The sequence below is a fragment of the Rhipicephalus microplus genome, chromosome 5 (genome assembly GCF_043290135.1).
Source record: "Rhipicephalus microplus isolate Deutch F79 chromosome 5, USDA_Rmic, whole genome shotgun sequence".
Lineage (NCBI taxonomy): Eukaryota > Metazoa > Arthropoda > Arachnida > Ixodida > Ixodidae > Rhipicephalus > Rhipicephalus microplus.
Genome location: NC_134704.1, coordinates 146,833,914 through 146,859,870, shown reverse-complemented (window position 1 = coordinate 146,859,870; position 25,957 = coordinate 146,833,914). Strand labels below are relative to the sequence as shown.

The 25,957-nt window shown below is 45.9% G+C and overlaps 1 protein-coding gene across 1 annotated transcript in view; it reads left to right on the top strand.

Moving 5' to 3' along the window:
• Nucleotides 1-25,957, top strand: part of LOC119174192 (venom metalloproteinase antarease-like TtrivMP_A) — a 68,583-nt gene that overhangs the window by 41,403 nt on the left and 1,223 nt on the right. Inside the window, exons 7-13 of the mRNA XM_037425018.2 lie at nucleotides 10,457-10,528; nucleotides 11,182-11,306; nucleotides 11,480-11,529; nucleotides 13,213-13,321; nucleotides 13,394-13,525; nucleotides 23,118-23,268; nucleotides 24,518-24,616. Coding sequence (XP_037280915.2) covers nucleotides 10,457-10,528; nucleotides 11,182-11,306; nucleotides 11,480-11,529; nucleotides 13,213-13,321; nucleotides 13,394-13,525; nucleotides 23,118-23,268; nucleotides 24,518-24,616 — 738 coding nt within the window. The remainder of the gene's footprint in view (nucleotides 1-10,456; nucleotides 10,529-11,181; nucleotides 11,307-11,479; nucleotides 11,530-13,212; nucleotides 13,322-13,393; nucleotides 13,526-23,117; nucleotides 23,269-24,517; nucleotides 24,617-25,957) is intronic.

Here is a 25,957-nt window from a genome sequence, read left to right as displayed (position 1 = left end):
CATCGAGTTCACAGGGCTCAACCGTCACGTTCTCAAAAAGGGCATCAATTTTTTTTCCTTAGAGCAGACTGTCTGACAGCTTCTTGGATCAAAGGCTTCTTCAATCCTAATATTGCCGTATCCGTACGTTGGCGCTGTGTACTTTTTGAACAATCGAAAAAATTCACCACCTATATCTCAAACTTTCGGCTATTCTACGTCAACCGACAACCGATTATCATTATATCAGCTCCGGAGTACTTCTAAAAGCCGATGATATATATTTTTCTAGTCATCAGTAGTGTTGTCTGTCACATGAATGACATCCTTATCGCGGATTACAATAGTATGAGCTCAATGAGACAATTGTAAACGTGCGTTTTAATGTGCCAAGACAAGCATTTAAGATGCACTAAACAGACTGCATGGTCGCCCTCCCATGGATCAAATAGTTTGGGCTTATTGGCCATGCCGATTCTCAGCCTAAAAGGCTTTGAAAGTGTTATTACTTGTTTGGAGGCAAATGATCTGAGTTAGAGATTTTAAACAGTGTCTTATTTTACTTTTCCTTATTTTTTCTTTTATTGATATCTATTCTTTCTCTTTTCTGTACCACGTACGTTTTCACACTTTACCCCCTTCCGCAGCAAAGTATATTTAGCCGGTCAAAGAACTCGCTAACCTCCCTATTCCTCCGCTTATTTTTCGCTTTCTCTTTTTTAAACGTTTAGTGTTTTACAATCTTTGGGCCCTGGCTATATAAAGATCAAAGACGAGCCGATGGAAAGAAGGTTGAATTCATACACAACATGGACCCTTGCATAAACGGGACCGAGGTGCAAAAACTTAGCTGAGTGGCTACATATCTCGCGTGGTTCTTTCTAGTCATTCTAACATGTTGCACTCACCCTCTTGTTGTCTAAGAAGCAAGCGCTTGCTCAAGGTTGCACAAGAGAAAGCACTCAACTGGTGGAGGGAAGGAAATATATTAAGAAAAGAAGAAAAAAAGTCGCAGCTTTGCTGCAAGGACAAAGCAATGAACCTGAAAGCAACAAATTGAAAGATGACGCGCAGAATGGCAAGCAAATCAAAACGTGCCCTGTGATTCTCACGCACAAACGACGCACGAAACGTACTCACAGGCACAGAAAACGCGAATAGGCGTCTCAGTTGTAATTCGCAGTGTCTGAAAAGCGCGCCCTTTTCGCACATGGAGGATGTGAAGCAAATGCAGTGATCTTTATGCGCTCGGTTACAACAGCATAATTGTTCACACGAAACTCAAAGGCTAGTCAAGACGTACGATTCTCCCCACTGCAAGATAAAGGTGGGTGATCGAGCGTACACCCTTTTATTCTCTACGCAGACCAAAGCGGGCGTGAGAGATGAGAGCCAGCACGCACTCACTGAGCCATCTCACCCACGCCCTCACTGAGCCACGCACTCACTGATCCCTCCCCCCTCCCTCCCTCGAGAGGCCCACCAACAGCGGTAAGTGGTAGATATGAATAGCTTGCCGTTTGAACGTTGAAGGGAACCTTCTCGGTGGCTCAGTGGTTACCACCTCGCACTCACCACGTGGATGTTCCATGTTCAATTCCGCGCACCGGAGTCTTTTTTCTTGGATTTTTTTCTTGCGTTTTCTTGTATTTATAGATACGCATACATATGCGGTGATGACATCAACGCCGACGCCACGCCCACACGGCAGCACAATCCAGCCGAGAGTGTCCATATAAATGATATCACAATAAAAGTGTCGCCCGTAACTTTCTCTCCTAAAGAAGACTTCTTAACAAGCTGGCACAGAGATGGTGATAACGAAGTAAACGATATAGGAAAGAAAGAAAAAGTTGAAGGCAGAAATAGGTACAAATGAGTCATATTCGCTCCACCTCCCTGAGCGCACGCCCGAACCTACGCAACATGCAACCGTCTGGAAAAGCCACCGAGAAGGTGGGAGAACATGTTCGCCGAAAAAGCGTAAAGGACAAAACTGGCGCATTTAATAAAGGAGGGGCGCGCGAAGCACTCGTTGGAGCGTGCAGCTGAGGCACCAAAACATCAGAGTTAAGAGCACTCACGAAAGAGCATGCTAATGGACCTGGTGTGTGCACCACTGGCTGACTACATCGCTAGTGTGAAGGCGTCACGTGCGGCACAAACCGCAGCACATAATCCATGAATCGAAGAGTCAGTTGGCAGGAACACAAACACTCACCTAAAGCTGCAGCAAGAGCACCTATAGCTCTATCCTTCCGTTCTGCGCTGGCAGTCGGCGCACTTGCTGCAGGAGCCGGCGCAGTGGTGGCCAAATTTGTTGAAGCTGCCGTACACGTGGGGAGGCGGGTGGCAGTCGCCGAAATAGTTCGGCTGGCCCCTGCGAGAGCACAGTGAAATGAGGGGTCCTTCCCAACTGCTGCATCGTCCCGCTTGTCAGTGTTTTTGACAGTGGTTCTGGTGTGTTCCAGTGCTCGGCGGCGCGTCAAGGGGCCGCTAGACGAGGCAACAATGACGGCGGCCTGGCGTTAAACCTGTCAGGACGAGCAGCGTGACTTTCGGCTGAATGGTGGTTCTTAAAGTTGAGGGAGAAAGTTGTTTCATGGTTTACAGGCTCTCGGGATGGTTGCAGTCACAACAGTATGGGGACAGCGCTCGTCGCATGAGCACGTTACGCTGGCTTGGCCGTATCAACCGTAGCGGGCGCACTAAAAGAATTGTGACAGACGAGGTCAGACCGGCTTCTCGAGCTTGTAAGTGACAGCTTCAGTGAGACGATGGCGCCCTCGAATGTAAGGGTGATGCACCAGCCTTAGCGGGCGCAGGACACAATGGGCACGGCTGACTCGAGGCTGGTCACAATGTCGCCAGCCTGAATGTCCGGGTCGACACCGCTGATGGGGCCCACGCATGTTTTGGTGACGAGATGTTTTTACTTCACATAAATATCGCAGATCCATCGTACTTGTAAAAGTTCTGAGGGGTCTGTCGAGGTGGGGACAGCCGCGATGACATCTCACTACGCAGTGCAAAAGTTGGATGTCTTCTCTACAGGTCGAATCAGGATGATGCTCCAAGTTTACCCATTAATGTTAAAAAGACCGAGGACTGCGTATTGGACACCGTGTCGGTGGCTGAGATGGTGGGGAATGAAGGTGCTGCGGTTTCCGCCCATCTCGCGTTCAAGCTGTCAGAAGACGACAAGGGTGGCGTATGACGTTACAAGGAGGAACTGTAGGTGGGCGAAGCTTCAGCCTGTATATCGGGAAAGAGTGCATGGTGTACTATCCCTCACTTGCACGCCTACCAGCGAGGTTTCCCGGTTAGTGCTTACCAGCGGCTCTTGTATAGCTTCTCGACACAACCTTGTCTCCTAGGAGGCCTTAGGACTGGGCGTCTTTGGCTTTCGGATGCTGGACGAAGCATTTTTCTGCATCAACTGCAGGAGCGTGGTGTCCTGCTTGACCAAGTATTGAAAGATCGAGCGTCCCATAGCAGACCTTTTCATAAAAAGGGCTGTGCGCTTTGAGGCGCGAGACTAGTAGGGAAAAAGATAACAGAAGTGGAAAAAAACGACCATTCTGCATTTGATCTCAAGTCGCTCTAGCCAACTGGTGGATGTCATTGCTCGGTACCATCTTTTTGCCCTGTCATTGGAGTTTACGATTCATAAAAAGAAACAGTCGTAACCACCGATACATCGTTGTTCCGGCTGTCAACATTACCATAGAACAAGCAAAGAAACAGCAATTATTCAGTAATGGCTGATGCCTCCTGGTTATTCCCTGAAACAGAATACATCAAGCTCAGATCGAAAAGGGGGCTCTTGCTCTAGTTTGGGCATGAAATAATTTCATCGATTACTTTTCTTTCAATCCAGTCAAGATAGATATTGGTCACAAACCAATAGTTCCCACTTTTGCTTTGAAGAGCCTTGAGAAGTAGAGGCCCAGATTATAGAACCTAAAGTTGACATTGATGCGATGTAAATCACAGGTTGCATATGGTCCAATCAAATAACTTCTAGCCACAGACAAACTTTCGGGAGCGCCTGCGAAAAACGACATCGTCTTTAAAATTTATTGATGCATCAACAAGCACAGCCAATTTCCACACAACTATGTCTGATGTAAGGGAAAAAATTGCTTGGCAGGAAAAACTGAGAATTTGACGTTATTCTCTTTTACTAACAGTGACACGAGCTCACTGAAGAGAGTAATTGGCTCCTCTACGTTTCGGCAGTTGTGGTTGCTGACTGTTGTCGAAAAAAGTCCTAGTGCTTTTACATCAAGAACACTTTGCGATAACGAAGATACGTGTTCGTGCCAGAGACTGCCTGGTGGCCTAGAATAGAATCTGACGTCTCGTTTTAAGTGAAGCGGTGGCAACACATTGCGGTGGATTTTCAATTCGTGAACCATTGGTGGTCGATAGTAACTTTAAATCAAGATACTCCAAACTGGTCCATGTGATAAAAGCTCACTTACGCAGCTGCCCTAAATCCCTGCAAGCCATTTTTCCAATGTCATGATATCCTTGAAAAAGTGGCTTCCGAAAATGATCCGCCATATTCTTCGACTCACTTGTAACTCTGCGCCCAAGACAACGGCTTCAAGCACCCTACATCTAGCCCTCACTTTATTCAAGGTAAATGACTTGATGGGGATCCAGTAAAGATCGTGAAGACGACTACGGCAAAAACCAAGGAGCGTTACCTGACACTTCTTGCTTACAGGTCGACTCCTTTGAAGAATGGGTATAGCCCTGCTGAACTACTCAAGGGTCATCGGTTGAAATTCAGACTTCCTCTTTGTTACACTAAGCTGGAGCCCCAATCGCCAGATGAAGACACCCGTTTCGAATTTTCAAAAAGCATACTGAAAACTTTGAAGGAAAGACATTGGCAGATGTCATGAAGTCAAAGACTTGATGGCACTTCTTTATCAAGATACCGCGTGGATGATTGATATAAAAAACAAAGAGACAGTTGAAGCCACAGATGATCTGACTCACCTACTCTTCTCATTGGGTCAACACTGACACTGATGCTGTGCGCAAAAACTAGATCTCGTTAATGCATCATTATTGACGTAAGTGCAACGCAAAAGCTGCTCATACCAGTTATAGTACCGGAGACACTCGTTTCTTTTGCCAGGACAGTTTCTAGTGGTGTACTAGAAGTGGAAGGTGCGCGAGGTTACTTGCTGCAGCAATCTTCACTTGATTGCAATTTTGAGATATCGTAGACGCTGTGATCTCGGCAATACTACGCGATGCTCGCGATAGCTTGCTCTCTAGGTGCGCCTTGCAAGTGGCTTGGATACATGGCTTGAATGTGTTTCGCAAAACGTGTTTTTGTGTAAGCCAGCCTAGATACAGGGCTAAAACGTGTTTAGAAGAAACGCGTATTCATGTAAGTCAGCTTACTTCTTCGCTTTCTCACCTTCTTTGCACGTTCTTAAGGAGTTCAAACACTTTCCTTTGCAAAATTGTCTGTTAGTTCTCATTGATATTGTGCGTAACAAAAAACGAGCGCTAAAATATCTGCTGATGCTTTTGGAAAGTACTCACGTGCTTATTTGATAGCTTTCAGCTCCTAATAACATTGCGTGCTTTGATGCCAACAGGCAGAAAAAGAGAGATTCACACTCGCTGTCCTGGATAATGGTGGCGCTGAATGATGCTCCCAAGTTTAATTGAAAATATATGCCCCATATTGTACAATGATTCGAATAGTTAGAGTCGTCAGAAACGAGCGAGAAGGCAGGGGGCTAGGTTACGTGGACGCAGATTTTCCAAAACTGTGTTCTAGCCTAGGAGCCTAGCCGCGCGCACCTCGAGAACACGAGGTCATCGGTTTTGCATGGCTTGTCCTCAAAGGCAGCTTCTACAACATCTTCTAATGCAATCGAGGGAAGTTCGCTGCAGCAGGCGGCTTCACGCACCACCCACGTGTGGTATGCCCATGGGAAGTGTCCTGGCAACGCAAGCGAGTGCCGATAGCACAATCACTGGTACTGGAACTATCTTCATTGTTGTCACTTCGGAAATATGGAACCAGCTCCATCCGGTTTCTACGCACAGCACCAGTGTGTTGACCCAAAGAGATCGAAGCTCATCGGCTGGGGCTAGTACTGTCCCTTTGCTCTTGAGGTCTGTCACCCACAAAGCATCTCCATAAAGAAGTTACAGCAAGTCGCCGACTTCGTATTGTCTGTGGAAGTCTTCCCTTTGCCAATGTCTGTATCTTTCTTCAAAATCCGAGGGCTGTCTTGATCTGGAAGTTGGGGTGTCAGCTTCGTAAAACACAGAGGAAGCCTGGATCTCAGCCGACGAGCCATTGGCGAACCGGCAGGACTATATCCGTTCTTCAAAGGAGTCGACCTGTAATCTAGAAGTGTCAGGCAAGGATCCTTGGTCTTCGTCATGGATGTCTTGACGATTTTCACTGCAGCCTCTGCAAGTCCCTCTGAGGATAGTAAGGGTTAGATGTAATGTGCTTGAAACCATAGCGAAGAGAGAAAACTCAGCCGAAGAAAACTGCGGGGTATTGTCGGAAACCACTTTCGCAGGAATTCCGTGGCATACAAAAAGTGACTTAGAGTGGTTGATTACGGCTGTGGAAGTGAGCTTCTCAGGTCGAACTAGTTAGGGAAATCTTGAATATTAGTTGGTAGCTATCAATCACCACTCGTTCTTGCAGTGAAACAAATCTATCGCAATGCGTTGCCAAGGCCTCTTAGGAAATTCACAGCTTCTTAGTGGCATTTTCCTGTTTACTCTTGTTTTGATGAATTACTGACATCGCTTCATTACGAAAGAGACGTCAGTTCTTATGGTGGGCCACCAGACACAGTCCCTGCTTCGAGCCAAGGTCTTTGTTATGCCAGAGTGTTTGTTCTCCGTGCAAGAGTCGTAGGATATCGTTTTGACATGAGTCGGAGACGACAACTCGCAATGCGTAGAGGAGTTAGTCATTCTCGACAGTGAGATATTCGGTGGTCGTGGAATAATTTTAGCTCAAGTGCCAAGTCTCTCCTAGAGGGCCATTCTTTCTCGCACAGCAGACGACGCTGTGTGCAAATAGGGTCTGCTTGTTGGGACGCCTTTATTCATTGTAAACAACGGTACTTCATAAAGTTAGAGGTTGTCATAGAGCACAGGAAATATTCAACGCTTTCTTCGAGCTCGCTGTCTCTCGTCTCTCGCAGAGGTGCTCTCGAAAGTGCATCTGCGACTGTAAATTTGTGGTCTGGTACATTGGCAATATAAAATCGATATCACATCATTTTCCTCTTTAGCCGCTGTAATGTGGGTGTCAAGTCGTCAAGACTCTTCGAAAAGAAGATTGCAGCCAACAGCCCATGACCCATCACTAGCTTGAACAGCTTACCAACAAGGTAATCGCAGAATTTATCGCATGCCCAGACCAAAACAAGAGTCTCTTTTTCAATCTGGTTGTAGCGCTTGTCGGTTTCTGAGAGTAACCTCGAGGCTTAAGCGATGACAGAAAACTTGTCATTATCTTGCTTCTGCTGGATTAATCCTCCCAGTCTGAATGATGATGCTCGGTGGTGACGACTCTTTCTTTTGATGGATCGTAGTCTCCAAGGACAGGACAAGATAAGACCACTAAATTCCACCTGTTGAATGCCTGCTCTTGTGGAGAAACCAAAACAAATTTTTGCTTTTTTTTGATAACAGGAGTTTGAGTGGCTGCAGAATATCAGAGAGATTAGGAACGAATCTCGCGAGGTATGTTGCCATTCCGAGAACTCTCTGCAGCTCAGTCCTGTTTTGGACACTCTGCTTTTTTATTATGGCTTCAACCTTCTTTTTGTCGCGTCTTATTCTGTCTTCATCAAGCCAGTGTCCTAGAATGCAAGGCGCTGAACATTAAACACTCACTCGCTGTCGTTCAGTGTCACTCCAGCCTTTGCAAGCGCCTGCAGCACGTTTCAGAGTGTCTCATTGTGATCTTGGCTCTTAGAACCCCAGATGAAGATGTCATCTATGTGACAGACTACTCGACTGATGCCTTGTAATATGTAGGCCATCTGCTTCTGGAAGTGTTCAGGAGCTGACGCAATGTCAAATGGTAGTCGGCTGAAGCATAAGCACCCAAATGGTGAGATGCAGGTGGTGAGTTTTCTTGATTCTTTACAAAGTGGAATTTGCCAAAAGCCAGAGTTGGCTTCGAGATTGGAGAACCCTTTCGCTCTATCAAGAAGTACGAGAGTGTGCTCCACGGAAGGAATACAATGCCATTTCCTGAGAACGAGGTGGTTCAGCTCTGTAAAGTCGACGCATATTCTCACGTCTCCAGAAGGAAAACGGACAACTACCACTGGTGCGCACCACTCGGTCGGCTCATAAACAGGTCTTATGACACCAAGTTTCTGCATTCTTCGAAATTCTAACTTTGTTTTCTCGTACAATAGAACTGGGATGTGCCTCAAGGATCCCAGTGGGAAAGGTTTTCCTCCTGATTGAAGCTGAATCCTGTGTTCTTTGAACATCTTGCCAAGTTCTTGGAACACCGTTGGAAATTCTTCTTTCGGGTTCACTTAGTCGGCAAAGGCTTTTACGAAGGTCAGCTTCTGTAGCTTTTTGATGGCTGGCTTGCCTAGCCACAGAGTGCAGATCTGATCTAAGACGTATATATCCAGAGTAATTGCGTGGTTGTGGTTGATGAGCTGGAGTTGAGCGACTCCTGCTGCTTGAAGAAGATTTCTATCTGGGCCATGCAGCTGACGAGAAGGAGCTGATAGAAGCGGTCTGTCCTTGAGCGTCTGGAATACGTTCATCGGGGAGACAGTTTGGTCGGCATGAGTGTCAATTTTGAAATATACTGGTTGGACTTGAACCAAGACTGTTGCTTCCCAGTTTCCAGTATTCATCGCCTTGCCTGCTCCAAGAAACCCTACTTCTAAAGTTACGTGCTTGGTTTTGAAACAATCGAGGCGTCGCGACATGCATACGGAAGCATGGTGACCTTTCTTCTGACAATTCCTCGAGACTTCCGAGCGTGCTTGGCAGAAAGTGCAAGAGTGACACTCTTGACCACACCAACGGCACGGTTTCTGCTCTCTCTTTTTACCGGAGGGTGAAGATGGCTTGCTGGCCCCGTGTAGATAACTGTCGCTGTTGTCTTGCATTGAAGCACATTGACTGATCTGCGGAAGAAGACTGGTCTGCACCAGATGCGACTCTGCTCAAAGATGACACTTCCTGGTAGAGCTCCATCATGTGCTGACAGACACTTTCGATCTGGCGAATAGAATCCAGAGACTTTTGTAGTGTGAGCTCTGCCCCGAGCTGTAACCTGGCAGATAGCTGCATGTCTTTTTTTCCAACCACGAGTCGGTCTCGCACGCACTCCTCTCGAAGAGCGCTGAACTCGCAATCTTTCGAAAGCGTGTGAAGCGCAGTGACGAAATCTTCAGCCGACGCACCATCTTGTTGTAGCCTGGTGTTGAATCTGGCTCGTTCAAAGACTAAGTTGCGCCGCGAAATCAAATACTTGTCAAACTGCTCCACGACAGCGTCAAATTTTTTGGATCTTTTTTCTGATAAAGCGAAGGTGGCGTAGATTTCCCAAGCTTGCTCACTTATGATGTAGAGTAGGGCGTGTACTTGATGTTGCTCGGGCTTCACGCACAAGCCTGAAGAAGTTCGGAAACGTTGAAAACGCTGTTTCCACTTGGCCACTCGTTCGGCGACGAAAAGTTAAAGGCGTCCGGCGGTTGAATAATGAATGATGCCATGACCAGTACTATTTTACTTGCGTCGTCCTGAGTTAGGATAATGGCTAGAAGCCAATGTCCACTGGTAGCAACTGTTCTTCTGACACCATGTTGAAGTCATCAGTGACGAGCGAGAAGTCAGGAGGCTGCTTTACGTGGACAGAAGTTTTCAAGAACCGCGCTCTAGCCTAGGAATCCAGCCATGCGCCACGTGCACCTCGAGCACACGCGGTCACCAGCTTCGCCTAGCTTGTTTTCGATGGCAGCATCTACAACACAAATTGGCTGTCACCATGGTGGGTCAGATGGCAGAGCATAGAACGGTTTATACGAAGGTAGCAGATGCCATTCGTGCTCGCGGCAAGCTATCTTTCCGCTCACATTTAGATGTTTACATTATATAAAATATTAATAGCAATCACAACATATGCTTTTACATTTGTTTCCGCTGAGATTACTATTGTGTTTATGAAGTTTCAGTTTTTAAACTTTCTAATGTTTTCATACTTGAGCCAGTCATGAAATGCGCCAGCAGAAACAACTTTGAAAGATGACTTATTACTGAGATTTACGTAAAAAAACCAGTCCGATAATGAAAAGAACGGTGGTTTAAGGCAACACTATGAATATCACGAGAACATTTTGTTAGATGCATTACAATTCGGTTTGTTGATGACAAAGGGTCCTCTTGTGAGTTTTCTTAGCATTGATCACATACATATTTTTTCCAGGTATGCTTGCGGTATTTGGACATGATGAACCCAAAGATAACATTCCTCCTTGTTGGCGTGACAAGGGCTAAAGTAAGAATACTTTGTACATAGTTTATTTTTATAGCAATATAAGTAATGGCACCGTACAAGCTATGTTTGCAAAAGTTTCATCCCTGTGACACAAATCTTGTATGCGCATTATTGGTTTCACTCAGGGCACTTTTCCACTTTTTGTGAAAAAAGTCAATTTTTTAACTGCTTGCTTATTTCTGCACCTCACGTGAATATTTGCGCACGCTTGAACTATAACGTATTCTGCAGGTCTGATTACGGAAATATACTCTATTGTCACATTTTGTCAGTGCTTCAGTTCCTTGTAGCGGACACAAGCCTTATTTCGAGGACACTACGTTTGGCCTGTGGCTCATATAATTTAAATAAAGGTAAAGAAACACTCGTGGGTTTCGGTTTGCTGTAGTAGGTTCGTATTGGCAGAACTTGTAGAACTAATATTTCACGAACATTTCAATTATTGCATAAGTTCGAAGATTTTTGTTTTGCGTTAATAAGAAGTTTGATACATAGACTTTCTACAACGTCCATCTCATGTGTGAAAAAATATTCATACTTAAAAAAAGCACTTCTCTACTCTGAGAAATGCGAAGATTGATTCTGCCACTCACCAGCATTAATCATTCGATGTGAAGCTCGTCTACTATTTTTCTTGCTTCATTTCAACACAGGACCACGACTTTGGCCGAAATAACGGGGGAGAAATAGATGCTGCAGAGATGCTGCGTGGACTAGGACAATACCGAAATCAAGGAAGGATACCAGGAAATTTCGACGTGGTGTACCTTTTGACAGCGTAAGTATGAAGTGGTTCGGGGTTTTCTGACTCGTTGGCTTTTATCAGTAAAGGAAAACATGCAGCTTGCTAAAGCGTAACATGTCTATTGACTAAAGGAAGGAAGTTAGTTGTAATTATTGGCAGTAGCTGGGTACATACGTGAGCCTAAAGAAACTAAACTTTTATTCCAGGCTTGATATGATCAGATTTTCCAAAGGTAAAAAGATTAAAGGAATTGCAGGTAAGTATACTATATTAAAAAATAGTGTATAATCATTGAGTTAATATTTATACAAGTCTTCGAAGCAGTATTTGCGCAAGCTTGTACATGAAATGCATACTCAACCAAAGTGAAAAAATAAAAATAACGAAAGTATCACAATTCTACTCCAAACAGATAACACTGTGGAGAAACCACGCTTTGGCGTTTAAAGGTGCCAAATTAAATAAACGCGAAACCGAGGATCCATGATAAAAGAGCGTGTTTTATCTTTTTTTGACAGTCCCTTTTTCTTCGTTCTCAGTCCTTCGATGTGCGCGCTATTCGCGCGGGACGTTCAAACAATTTACAAGAAACTTTTTCGATAAAAGTGTTCATTTGACAATTTTTTTTTGTTTTAGCAGTATACTGTATGTATTCAGCACCATCAGTACTAAGTCATTTAGCGTCTCAGCGATCATGTAAACGTGCTTGTCTGCATGGAAGCGTAGTCCACCATACTAATTTATTGTTTATTATACTTGCGATGCAACTACATTTTTAGATGCCTATACAATTCATTTGTTATGTTATGGTTACTAGCATAACTTTCCTAATAAGCTTATTTAGAGATATGCGTTGTGCTTGAATTGTTGAGCGAGCGGTCATGAGCAATTGAGTTTTTCCACACAATAAAAAAACTGTTTGTCTTTTTTTTCAGCACATAAATATAGTTTCTTGTTTAAAACGCCTAGTCCTAAATAGAAATCGATTAGATGCCACAGGTTCTTTTGAGTCACTTGGAGTAGTTCTCGATTTGGCAATGAGGTAAATCACCTAGCTTACGTCGAAAAAATTTTGTATTAGTCAATCGAATGATCTCCGTATGTCAGTATGACTTTATTTCTCACCTGAACAAACCATCTGTCATGCTGTAATAAATAAGTTCGTGCCAAAACAAATTGCAAAAAACACAACGGTCAAATGAACAATTTACCATGCTGTAATAAGGAGTCTCGCACCAGATAACACTAAGAATTACAAAACGGTCTCACCATTCACCGATCGGATGCATCCCCTCTTTTTCCATCGATCATGACACCTCCTTCTGCCGGGAAAGCTGGGGTCATAAACGCACACTGTCGGGCAGTTTTTGCTTTAAAACATTGCTCAAAATCATGCTCCCGGGCCACTACGACTGTCTCCGTCGAGACCGTGTGGCCGTACTTGTCGCCAAAGAAGCCAACTAACTGGCCGTCACCTGTGTATATGTCACTCAATATGCCACACAGATATGGCTCACTGAATACCTCATTGTCCTTTTCGCGTCGTGCTCTGCAAAGTCTTTGGAACCGGCAGTCATTACGAGCACTATACGATATGCCGTACGGTGCCGGCATATCGTATGGCCCACCCGCCATCCGTATTTCTTCACCGCCAAGCAACAAAGAATGGGACGGCCTCCTCACTAGCAGGGAGGAAAACATGTAGGCATGACACGTAGTGTGTGTGTGTGTGCGTGTGTGTGTGTTTGTGTGAGTGTGTGTGTGTGTGTTTGTGTGTGTGTTTGTGTGAGCGAGCGAGCGAGCGAGCGAGCGAGAGAGACAGTTTGTTTTTGTGTGCGCTGAGTGGAGCACACGTTTCACTCAGCGCATGTAGTCATCATTCTTCTCCGAAATATTAGCCGCAGTTATGTAAATGAATCTTTTTGTCAAACTGTTTCAGGACGTGCGAAAATGAGCACTGCCTGTACAGAAAGAGGATTGGGGGAAGGTGAAGATACACCTCACGCCTACAGCGGTGTGAATACCTTTGCGCATGAGCTTGCCCATACGTAGGTGTAATTTCCATCTTCATTATTTCAGATGCGTTGTGTGTCTGCAGTGTCACAGCTCATATATTGCAGGCTCGGGTCAGATCATGATGAAACCCCCCAGTGTCCTTGGGAAGATGGCTACCTGATGAGTTACGTAGACGGAGGATTGAGAAAGTACAAGCTCTCCCAATGTAGCCAGAACAGCATTAGGCAGTATGTCGGGTAAGAAAAACAGTATCTATATTTTTCATCATTGATAGTGTGTCATACACGAGAAATTCACCAATCTGTGAAGTCACCGCTTCATCGGAAGCCCATGAAAGAGGTAGTAGACATACACAACCTACCAGAAAAGCTACTGAATATAAGACAATATAGATGTTGATATATTAGAGCACTGTGAGTAGCAGGTATACTGTAACGAGGGCAATGGACACGGAACTAGAGTGGAGAAAGAAGAAGGCGCTCTGTGATCGCAGGCTTAAATTCAGTTTTATGATAGGCTCTCAATCAGTGTATTACAGAAAGGCCATCACAAGCTTTCTTGGCCAATCCCCCAGAGTGGGTATGTGACAATGTTCACTGGCAACAAACAAAGTTATCTCTTGCACTAAATGATTCTCTCGTTTACCGAGTCAGCTCCTGCTTGTATAACACCCATTTCAAGTGGTTGACGTGATGGGTACATCTGGTCCTCACCCTGAAACTACTGGAACTAACTTCGCAGCCGGTTTTACTCCAAGTGGGGCCGTCTAAGAGCGCCACTGCAGATCCCGCAACCGTACCTGTCTTTTGCGCTGGTGCTCTCTGGCAGTACAACTCCCTCATAATTGTTGGCAGAGACGGCGAAAATGGGGAGAACTGAATCGCCGAGTACGAACTACTGATCGCTTACAATAAGTGAAACGCAGCTGATAAGCTCACAACTGTTAACTTATACCTGACCGACGTGGCCAAACTACGGTACTGGAATCATCAAATGAATTTCAATACCTGGTCGGAATCAGCAAAAACCCTCTCGGAAGTCTTTGGCCATCCTGTTGTTAGCCGGTTTGTGCTGAACAGCGCTTGAGTAGCAGAGTTCAGAGAACAGATGAGAGTTTCACAACCAACGTCGAAGTTGTGCTCTTATGAGACGTGATAAGAATTCTCACGTCAAGCACATATCTCTCTAACGCTAAGTCACTACTTCACGAAAACAATATATTAGTTGTTTCTGAGCTAGCTAAATATAACCTTGGTATTTACATGTATTGAACTATAAGTAACCAACTTCCACACTTTACTACCATTCTTTCAAATAACAATGTCACAAGGTTTGCCCTTAACAATAACTTTCTACTGCCAAAAGTTCGCACCACTTATGGCAAACAAACCATTCATTTTTCCAGAATTTCTTTTTGGAATAGTTTACCTTTCGATATTAAAGTATGCCGTTCCCTGAAGGTAATTAAATCGAAGTTAAAAAATCATATCATGTCAACTAACTAGCCTGTTTTGCTGTTTCTTAATTGATTCCTGTTCATTGTGAGTTGCGTTCTGTAACCACTTGTCATTGAAGTTAGCGCGTTATTCTTGCTTTTAATTTGTTTCTGTGAGATTACAGGAGTATATTCTTACTTTATTTGTTTCAATTGCATTTTACTGTAGCTCGGTCTTCCGGCTATGTACATCACAATCATTCTCAATTCTACATTGTGCAAGAGGCCCCCTTGCAGTCTCTGACTATGGGACCTCTTTCTGTATTTCATGCACATGTATTCTTCTTCATTTAGCATAATAAAACCTTCTGTTCTGTTCTGTTCTGTTCCTAAGTAAGCTTGTCAACTCGATTATAGGTAAGGCAGGCAAGATCAAGCTCATCATGAAGGAATCGTCGACTTAGCATTCCAGATGCTTGCGGCGAAGAGTCCCCAGGCGGTCACCGAAGTGATTCAGCTCTCCCAGCGCTATGATGAGTGACGTAGGCAACGCGCTTCCACACGTTGCACTGTTCAAGACTTCACCGACCTCTCATTCTTCGACTTTCCCCGTGATACCACCAACCACGCTGCTTTAATGCCACTCATAAAGCAATTCATTCGTGAGGAGGTCGCCCAGCCGATATCTATAATTACAACAGCAACTGACTCGGTGGCACCCTTGTCACCTTCGCTTCGCCAGGTCATCAAATCGCAAGTACCGCAGCGTGGCCGCCAGCTCAGGCTCCACCATCTGTTACCGCTCCACTGACGTATGCTGCCGCTGTTGCTCACCCACGTGCTCCACCATCTCCGGCTATCTACGAAGCATCTCGCAACGCTAATTCATCGATGCCACCTACCGCCCATTGACCGTCCAGTCTTCGGCTGCATACGAATCAAATTGGAACGTTTATATGATGCCACCCAGCTGCATGGACGTTTACAGTACCTTATTCAGCGAACAGTGCCCCTGGCGTCAGCCAATAGCACACTTCGAATAATAGGCCAATATGTTTTTCATGTGGCATCTCGGGCCACATTGCTCGTCATTGCCGCCATCGCAGCTTACCTTCTCGTGATGTTGCAGCGGCCTCACACTACATGCTTACTCAACCACCATACCCCGTTCCTGCCGTTGCTGCTAGACGTACGTCTCGGTCGCCGACCATACGGCTCATTCCGCTCGCCTTCTTCTCGTCGATCAATTTCTCTAATGTTACGTCGCAACAGCGCACCGCGAGGGCAAAACTGACGGCTTCAGTTCTGGAGGCAAGAGCTGCGCTGGCCGCAAAAAGTTCATAACCTAACTGCTGTCCGCCGAACGTAATCAAACTCTTTATTCATGACAACAAGGCAAACAGACTTGTTGAAACTGGAGCTGCCGTATCTGTAGTTAGCGATAATTTCTGCTGAAACTTCAAGTGACCACTCAACTTACCGACCTATTTACAGACTGCTACGTCCCACCATGTTCAGCCTTCAGCTTTGTGCACTGCGCGAGTCGTCATTGAAGGTGCGATGTACGTCGTCGCGTTTGTAGTTTTATTCCATTCTTCACATGGCGTTATCTTTGCATGGTTCTTTCTTTCGTCAAATTCTGCTTTGGTCGAATGTGCTTGTTCCGAACTCAAGTTGTCTGTGCCATGCTATGACTCCGATGATAACGCTTTGTCGTGTAGTGTGTTTGCTGCTTCTGGCTTTGACATCGCGCTTGTCCCAGCTGTTGTTGTCCAGGTGTCGTGCCTCTCCTCCGAAATCGCCTCTGCTGTTTATGCCATAGGTCACTTCTGCGTGTCGTCGAACTTTCATGCTTCTGTTTGCCATCATCACTTTTCGCAACGGTCTCGCTGCCATTTGTGTGTGAAATACCTCTTACAGCTCGTCATCTCTTCTACGTGGAGAATGCCTGGGAAGCTACGAACTTTACGAGGGTGTTCTTCCAGCTACTATACCCGATTCTAAGGTTTCACACCTTATTTGTGCTATCACCCCTACTAACGCACCTAATGATGTTCTGGGCGTGTTATCGGATGCCATTGACTTCGAGCTCCCACCAATTCAAAGCGAAAAGATCATAAATCATCTACTGCACTTACGCTCTTCATTCGATCTTGAGACGCAGATTAAGGCCAAACCTCCGCGGTCGTTCACCGCATGGACATCGGTCAACAAGACGTGCTAAGACAGCGTCCAAACCGTGTGTCATCTGGTGAACACCGTGTCATCGACGAGCAAGTAGACGACATTATGAACGAGGCATCATCGAGCCTTACAGCAGTCCCAGGACTTCACCTGTTGTTTTCGTCAAGGAAAAAAAAGCGCGTGCATTTGGTTCCGCGTTGACTACCGCTTACTTAACAAGATCACGCACAAAACGTACACCCTCTGCCTCGCAATAATGATGCGTTGGACTGCCTACAAGTAGCAGAGTTCTTTTCTTCATTAGATTTACGCTCAGGCTACTGGCTCGTGGTAGAGGATGACCCCACGAAGACAGCCTTTGCAACACCGGATGAATGATATGAAGTCACCAGTGTGCTCTTTGGCCTCCGCAATGCCCCCACCACTCTCAAAAGAATGATGTGTCAGTGATGGGAGAATGATAGAGTTAAGGCAGGGTTCTTTTTTAGGAAGAAAACTGTATTGTACTAAAGTTACAACTGAATTCATAGTGGTTATACGTAGAAACAAACGAGATTCGTTTCTGGAGCTCGATAGGCTACGTCCGGCGCCACCCGTGTCTCGGCTCGCTTTTTTCGCTGGCGATCACTGCTATGTATTCCCGGCTCCCGAGCTCACTTTTGTTCTTTTAGGAACGAAGCTCCTTACAGCAGCACCCATGCATCCCTCGTCGTAGTACGTAACATGTCTTAGGCTTCGACCTGCAAGGTGGTGCCGGTCGGAGATTTCTCCTGTGCGTTGTTGAACAATGAAAAATTTGCAGCGGGCGCGTTAACTAAAAGGCGAATTCTTCTGCCTCGCATTCATGCATTAGCATCAATTGGCATGTACATTGAGTCCTATCTGAGAAGAAAGGGTTGCTACGTTATACTCGCTGGGCGTAACATCCTTGGTCTTAAAAAGATTTAGTGAGCGTTGGGCTGCAGTGCCATAAATACAGTGAACTAGTATATACCATGAACTCTAGGTGGTTAGAGGTGTGGAGTAGACACGAAGCGCAAGCCGTAAGAAAGTGCGCGTGTGCCACCTCTCGTCTAGTCCTGTGAATGTCCGCTTGATGGCGGTGCTTGTATATGCGGAATATATGATGAAAAGACGCAAGATATTTGTACTTGAAGTGTTGACTAGATGGAGGAATGGACACACAGACAGATGCATGGACGGACGCACGGATGGACGTGTGGACACACGAACAGACGCATGCATGGAAGGACGGATGGACGCATGAACGGTCACACAGACGGACGCATGGACGGACGGAAGCAAGAATGAATGGACGCACGAATGCTTTGCCCCACTCTCCATAATTCAAGCCGTGGATATGCTGCCATTTTTTTTATGATCGTCGAAGCAACGCTTCATGGCAACCACGCCGAGAAGACGTGCTCAGTGCTCCGAGTCCACGTTTACGTAGTGTGGCGTTTCTTGAGCGTGCACCGAGACGTTGCCGGGAAATATGCATGCAGCTCGGTTAATTCACATTCTGTTGTCGGCTACTCGATGTCAGCGATGGGCGATTGATTGAGGTAAAACAGTGTTTCCTTTTTAAGAAGTAAATTGTATTGTACTAAAATTACAAGTGAATAGACAGTGGTTACATGTACAAGGAAACGGGATTCGTTGCTGGAGCTCGATCGGCTACGCCCGACGCCACTCGTCTCTCGGCTCGCTCTCTTCGCTGATGATCGTGGCAACGCGTTACCACCTCATGAGCTCACTTTTGTTCTTTTTGAATGATCGTCAAAGCAACGCTTCATGGCAACCACGCCCAGGTGACGCGCTCAGGGCTCGGAGTCTACGTTCACGTAGTGTGGCATTTCTTGTGCCGGCGCCGAGACGCTGCCTGGGAATCTGGGTGTGTGAAGTCGAGTGGCACTGAGAGATGGATACCATTCTTTGAAGTCTGAAATGGAAAACATGCTTCTGTTATTTTGACGATATTGTTGTGTTCTCAAGCGATTTTGTGACCCGTCTCAGTCGCCTCAAAAAGTTACTTCATGCCTTTTCACGGCGGGAGTTCAACTTGACTTGAACAAATGCCACTTCAACGCTCGCAAGCATAGGCGTATCAGCCAGGGGGGGGGGGGGCAAGGGGAACGAGCCCTCTCCACTGAGCCCCCCCTTCCACTTTCGACAGTGGTCATACTTGTCTGCACGCGGAGGAAACCAACAAGTAAGGCGTAGTTTTCCATCACAACAGTAGTCACTCAATTATGCTCTTATGAGAAAATCAAGTTGTTACGAGGCTATGTTACAACATAGTGGAATTTCGCCAACGTTGGCGCTGTGTTGATTTTTCGTGTAGGAATATATATATATATTGCGGGCATTCGTTATGCGCTTCTTCTTATATATGCATTATCATAATCATCATCATCCGTCTTGTTTCCCGTCCACATTTTCTCTGGGTGTCACAACAATCATCATCGGGTGTGTGCGCACTCGATCTCAGACTGCCCGTTCGCTGCTGAGCCCTTGGCTCAATAAACGCTGTTTAACCCCAGACGTCATATGTGGTGGAGGTGGATTTTCGGTCCTCGATCCACTCCCACTTCACTCGATTCCCTTGGAGCTGCGTTCAGGCTGCCGATTGCTATGCCTGTCAGGCAGCATGCCACAGAACGTGCCTGCCGGCGCTGCTGCCATCCTTGTTGCCATTTCTCCACCACCGTCTTCAGCCACGCCTCTTCTTTACGTCCACAGCCACCAGCGTGATCTCCCTGTCTTCGTCGGTCTTCGCGGGGAAGACGTGGAGGACTGGCTTGATGAGTACAGATGCGTGAGTGTTGCTAATTGCTGGGACGATAGCGCCAAGCTCTGGTACATCTCTTTCTACTTGACCGGTGTGGTGAAGACGTGGTACTCTAACCATATCATCGACATACCCGACTGGGCGACCTTCGAGCAGCAGCTCCGTCATGTTTTCGGCACACCGGTCATTAGGTCCGCAGTCGCGAATAGAACCTTCGACACTCACCACCAACATTCCGGTGGTGAGTTGTACATGTACACGTTGTACGTCAAGAACGTTTTTCGCTCCGCCAGCGGGCCAATTCATCAATGCCAGCGATGGACAAAGTACGCCAAATTTTGCAGGGTATAGGCCCTGTTGCCTTCAATGCCCTCGTTGCTCAGAACTCGGCTACTACAGCCGACGTCATCACAATGTGTCAGCGCCTCGATACTCTGGACTCCGTTCGTCTACAACCAGACACAGGCGAACAATCTAACAGACCTTTCTGTGACCTCATAAGAGACATAATACGGGAAGAGTTGCTGAACATGGATTTCCCACCTTCTCCACCATGTTCTCCACAGTCTACTGGAGTGGCATTATGCGACATTATCAGGGAGGGACTGACATTTCTGAACTCTCCGGCTCATGTCCAGGCACCCTCGTCTCAGGCCATACGAACCTACGCGCAGGTCACTGCTATGCCTCCAAGCGAGGTAAACACGACGTTGCCGCTTCCATCGTACGCGTCGCTCGCTGCCGCTTCTCCGTTCAACTTTCGTTCGATCCCGCCTGTGCCTTCCTCTGCACACCTGACCGGAGTCTCTTCAGGTACTCCGCATGGTTTCTACTCTTCCCCTTGGCGCTCATCTCGCCCAGTTTGCTATTTCTGTGGGTATGGTGGTCACTTTTTTCGTTTCTGCCACAAGCGCCAGCAAGACGAGCGCCGCGGTTACGACATGCGTGAACGAGATACTTTGTACTATCAAGGTCAACGCCATTCATCAGCTGCACACCGGTCTCCCTCTCCGCCCGCATTGAGTGCACCTCGGATCAGCTGAAACACAAGACGCCGTTCACCAACACCCCTTCACGGCTCCTCCTCCCCACTTCGGCCTGCCTCATTCGTCACTGCCAGTCATTCGGAAAACTAAGTGATGAAGTTTCTGGGAGAAAAAGTGTATTCCGAATTAGGACTAATATTCCTCCCCTAGGCCGGTGCATAATGATTTCGGTGGTAGTGGAAGAGTGTACCTAGATGCTCTGGTGGACACGGGTGGCCATTTTCTGTTATGCGTGTTGATTCAGGCAGACGTCGGAAAACAAAGTGATGACCCCTTATGATGGACCCACGTTGGTTGCTGCCCAGGCATATACCATTAGCCCTTCCGCTTTCTGTACAGCCTGCGTTTTCATTGATGGTATCCAATACCACATTCAGTTCGCCGTCCTTACTGACTGCTCTCTCCAATTAATTTTAGGGTGGGATTTTCATTCTTGTGCCTCCTCGGCTATTTGCTATAGCCAACGCGTCATCCACCTCACCGACACGAACTGCACGCTCAACGACGACCCCCAAAGGCAACTTCGTTTGACAGTTGCGGAAGATACCGAATTAACACCAGGTCAAGAGCGAATTGTATGTGTTACCTCCTAGGACATCGACCATGGCGGCGTCTTGGTCTCACCACCATTCAGTTGCGTCGGTAAAGGCATCGTTCTCGCTTCCGGTGTTGTTCGGTTCCTCAATGATTCCGCACTTATCACCGTTATGAATACGACATACGAAGAAATTCTGCTTCATCAGAACAGCACGGAGGCCTGCGTGACGGATCCGGAGCCTGCGTGCGTCGTGCCACTTCATTCCGTCTCCTTCAACGACAGCCCTAGGGGTGAGCGTGCTTCTTCTTACACCTTAACTGCGGCCATTAGCGACGACTTGACACCTTCAAAGACGCAACAGCTACTTGCTTTGTTAAAGAAACACGCAAGTTCCTTCGATATTTACTCCTCAACGTTGGGCCGCACTACTACTACAACGCATCGAATCCACACAGCCGGACAACCTGTTGTACGCCGCCGGCCCTACCACGTGTCTCCTGCTGAGAGAAAAATTATCGAAGAAAACGCAGCTGACATGCACAAACGAGAAGCAATTCGCCCTTCATCTGGCCCTTGGTCGTCGTCTGTGGTTCGGGTACGTAAGAAGGATGGCTCCGTGCACTTTTGTGTCAATTACAGGGCGCTCAACAAAATCACTCGCAAAGATCTGTACCCAATGCCTTGCATTGACGACGCCCTTGATTTTCCACAAGGCGCGAAATACTTTTTCAGCCTCGACCTGCGTTCCGGATACTGGAAAATTCCTATGCACGAAGAGGATAAAGAGAAAACGGCATTCGCATCTCCCGACAGGCTATACAAATTCAACGTTATGCCTTTCGGGCTGTGCAATGCGCGGGCTATATTTGGGCGCTCGATCACACCGTGCTGCACGACCTCTAATGGAAGACCTGTCTCTGCTATATGGACGGCATCGTCATTTTTTCGTCAACGTTTCTTCAGCACCTGCAACGTTTGGATGAGGTGCTGACGTGCCTTGCCGCCGCTGGTCTCCAACTCAACACAAAAATGCCGTTTCGCCATAAAAGCTATCAAGGTTTTGGGCCACGTCGTGACCAAAGACGGAATTGCTGTCAGCTGCCGACGCCAAAGCGTGAAAAGGTGGAGGCTCCGGTGGCTACGGATGCATGCGCCTGCCGCTGTTGCTATGGGAGAGGGCGGTGGACGGATCCGACGGACGCCTGACATAGCTCGATAAAAAATGCATTCGCATTTAGAAGCGCTCTGCTAATGATATGTAGTTACCAGTGGCACAGACCCTGGGTTTCGCAAAAGTGCATATTTCCCAAAGGCGCTGTCACATGGCATGCGTATCTCATGCAGTGCCTCCTTTACTTTATAAATACCAGCCAGATGCGGCAACTTCAACATAGACAAGGTGCTGTCTGAGGCAAGGTAAACATAAATGGCTGCTTGATAAAATATAAGCCACTATACAAGTGTGCTTCAGAACTCATCAGGCGGAAGAAGGATGCTGTCTTTCAACGACATTTTCATTGAGATACCAAAAGCATGGGCAATTATATCATGTGTATACGAAGAAATGCAGATGACCAGGCAATGACCAAACGTAGTGCATAGATAGATAGATAGATAGATAGATAGATAGATAGATAGATAGATAGATAGATAGATAGATAGATAGATAGATAGGTAGATAGATAGATAGATAGTTAGATAGATAGATACGTCTAAAATACCTTTACGTTGATAAGAAATGACTTGGCGAAATAGCGGTCTATTACCCGAACGTGAAGCACGTCGCCTGTTTCATTGACGATGCACATCCTCATGGTTCATATGATTATTTCAGGAGACTGTCAGACAAATGCATTAGTGTTCTGAGCAGGCAGAACTATATGAAGGGGCGCAATAAATATCCTGGCCAGACTATTCGTAAGAACTACTACTGCAGAAGACTTATGCAAAAAAGAGCGAAAGGACAAAAAATCATCGTGCAAAAGGTGAGATATGTACAAGGCACACTTTTCAAGAAATAGGTGTCCCTTTCAGTGGGATTCACACGTACTTCTGAAGTTTCAGCACTTAACCTCGACTGTTTTAGGAATGGTGCTTTTTGGGGAATTTGGTTATTCTTGCGTAAGCAAAACTGGAAAGAAATCTAGAGTTGAAAAAGTAAAATGATATGTTGTGTATGGGCCTCAGCAAAGCTAATATAAAAAGCTTGTATGGATTTGGGGATGAGTACGAGAAAAACACGTTATCTTCATGTAGTCCTATCAGAGCGCAGGTTTCAATAACTCCTGTTTACAACGGTGATTATCGAGATCACGCAACCCGTCATGGTAGTGAAAACGCTCAAAGGTTTCTACATGCACTGGCTTTCCGGAATGAAACAGTCAGACTTTTGTAAACCGCACGACGCGTTGGATTGAAGCCTACTGGGACCGATGAGACAATGGCTTGCAAGGTAGCAGGTAGCGCGCAGGCTGTTAGCTCTATACTGAAACTGTTTCGTTGGGACTGAACAGGCCTAATATAACCGATAAAAGACAGCACAACTATACAGTACTATTTCTTCTAGTATACAGGGCGCCTAAACACGAACTCAACAGGGCAGTCAAAACAACATAAATGCCTATGTATACTAACAACTAAATATGCGTAAAACGATGAAAGGCACAAAAATGTTTTACGCCTGCTGTTTAGCTTAATTTGACTTAGAGGTGGTCGCACGCTTTGCAGTTCCTGCAATCTGGCTTTTATATGCTCCATTTCTTTGTCCTGGCGATGGATGTGGTTTAGCACTTCAGCATATATACCGGACATTTTTACTGATTCCCCATGCTTGTCGATCATGACCTTAAGCCTGAAAAGTCCATCAAGTTTTTCAGGAACAGTCTAGCACAATCTCGCAACGTCTGGCTCCTAATCAGGAATATCAGCGCATGACCTTGTGGCGTCACCAGTGAGACCGTGCAAACAAACGAGCATATCAACAATCCAGCTGCGTACTCTGGCAGCAGTTGTGGATCACTCCTCCCTCCTACATACATACACCAGGAAGTGACTGGACATTAATTTCCAGATTAACTTAACGTTTTTTGGTGGTAATGTACCACAGAAATTTCTAGAACTTCATTACTACGGTGAACTTTAAGTCCCGACTTTCACCTGGTGTAATGTACAAATATGCAGACACAGCATACGAGTCACGGCAATAAGTGATGTGTAACTTTCTTCGTGCTGCAGGCTGCCGACTGCGATATCAAATGTTGCCGAATGGGCGATGGTTATATGAGTTGCGCGACTTACAAAATGCTGGATGGTATGGCATGTGCGCAAGGCAAGGTGGGTACATCTAATTCATTCATAGTTGATGCTAAATTACAGTGGAATGTTAACTTGTAGACAGTTCGGTTACGAGGAACAATATTTTAGAAAACGCACGAATAGCAATGTCCTTATATTTTGTGTGGGATGTCATAACAGAAAATTTATTAGGTATGGTGGAACGATCGTAAAAGCCGAGGTTGTATAAGGCTAGAGCTGAACCCGTATAGTAATCTTTTCTTAAAAGACTATTGTAGTTTTAGCCACGTATAGAACATTTGTGTTATGTGGTAGGTTTTCTTGCAGAACTAAAATTGTATTTACACTGTGTTTACGTGTCGTATACAAGACCTGCCTGCTTCAATTTAATTTACTTTTGATTGCATGAGCACATTTGATGCATTACCATTGAGGAAAGCCACCGACGACATTGTAATAATGCGCCGCTAGTTTAAGCAGATTTTCTGCACACCTCTCTTCTTGCTAGTTTCAACTGAGCAGGCAAATCTAACGCCAGGCACCTTGTGTTTGCTTGATGAAGAATTTCGTTACCTTCATTTAAAATATGGTTTAGCAACTCGACTGTTTTACTTATAGCGTGAAATACAGTTATTTGAGATTTCATCAGGCTTCTCGTTATTTCGTTGAGCCGTACCACCTAGACAACATTGAAAGCGTGTTTTTACACGTCAGTACTACATAACTAACTTTACTTCCTTGAAAATGGTATGCTGCAGTCGTTAAGGTATCCGAGAAATTTCGCTAATTGGTAAGTCCTTACCAGGATATTCGCACACACTTTCATTTGCAGGCTACCGAAAATACTCATTTGAAGCACACCCCTTAGGAAGGGACTGTTTCGCGTACTGCGAACAAATGTCCTGCTAGTGGCTGCATAAGTAATATTTCAAAAAAACTTCCACGGATACAGACGGAAACACACATATCCAAAACACTAGCGGCTGAAAGAGTACAACACTCTTGGGAACTCAATCAACAGGCTGCACCATTCCAGTAGCGAAATTTGAGCAAGGAGTGCAGCAAACGAGTGCGCCTCAAGTAGACCAGCAGGTTGTTTTCAAGTATCTGAGGACTATTCTCAAATATTGACGCCAAACGAAACACTGAAGATTGCGAAAGCGTTAAAGAAAGCAACATGAATTGGTGCTTCGAAAGCGCGAGACTCTTGCCACTTCTGCGTATGTCACGATTGGTATTGCTGATTTTGATGTCATCGTGAACCATACGTGCGCGATCACTTCAGGTGGTAGCAATTTATTTGAGATTGTTTTGGCACAATTTAAATAGAATCGCATAATAGTGATGGAAGGGTCATCAAACTAATACACAGCTTTTGAT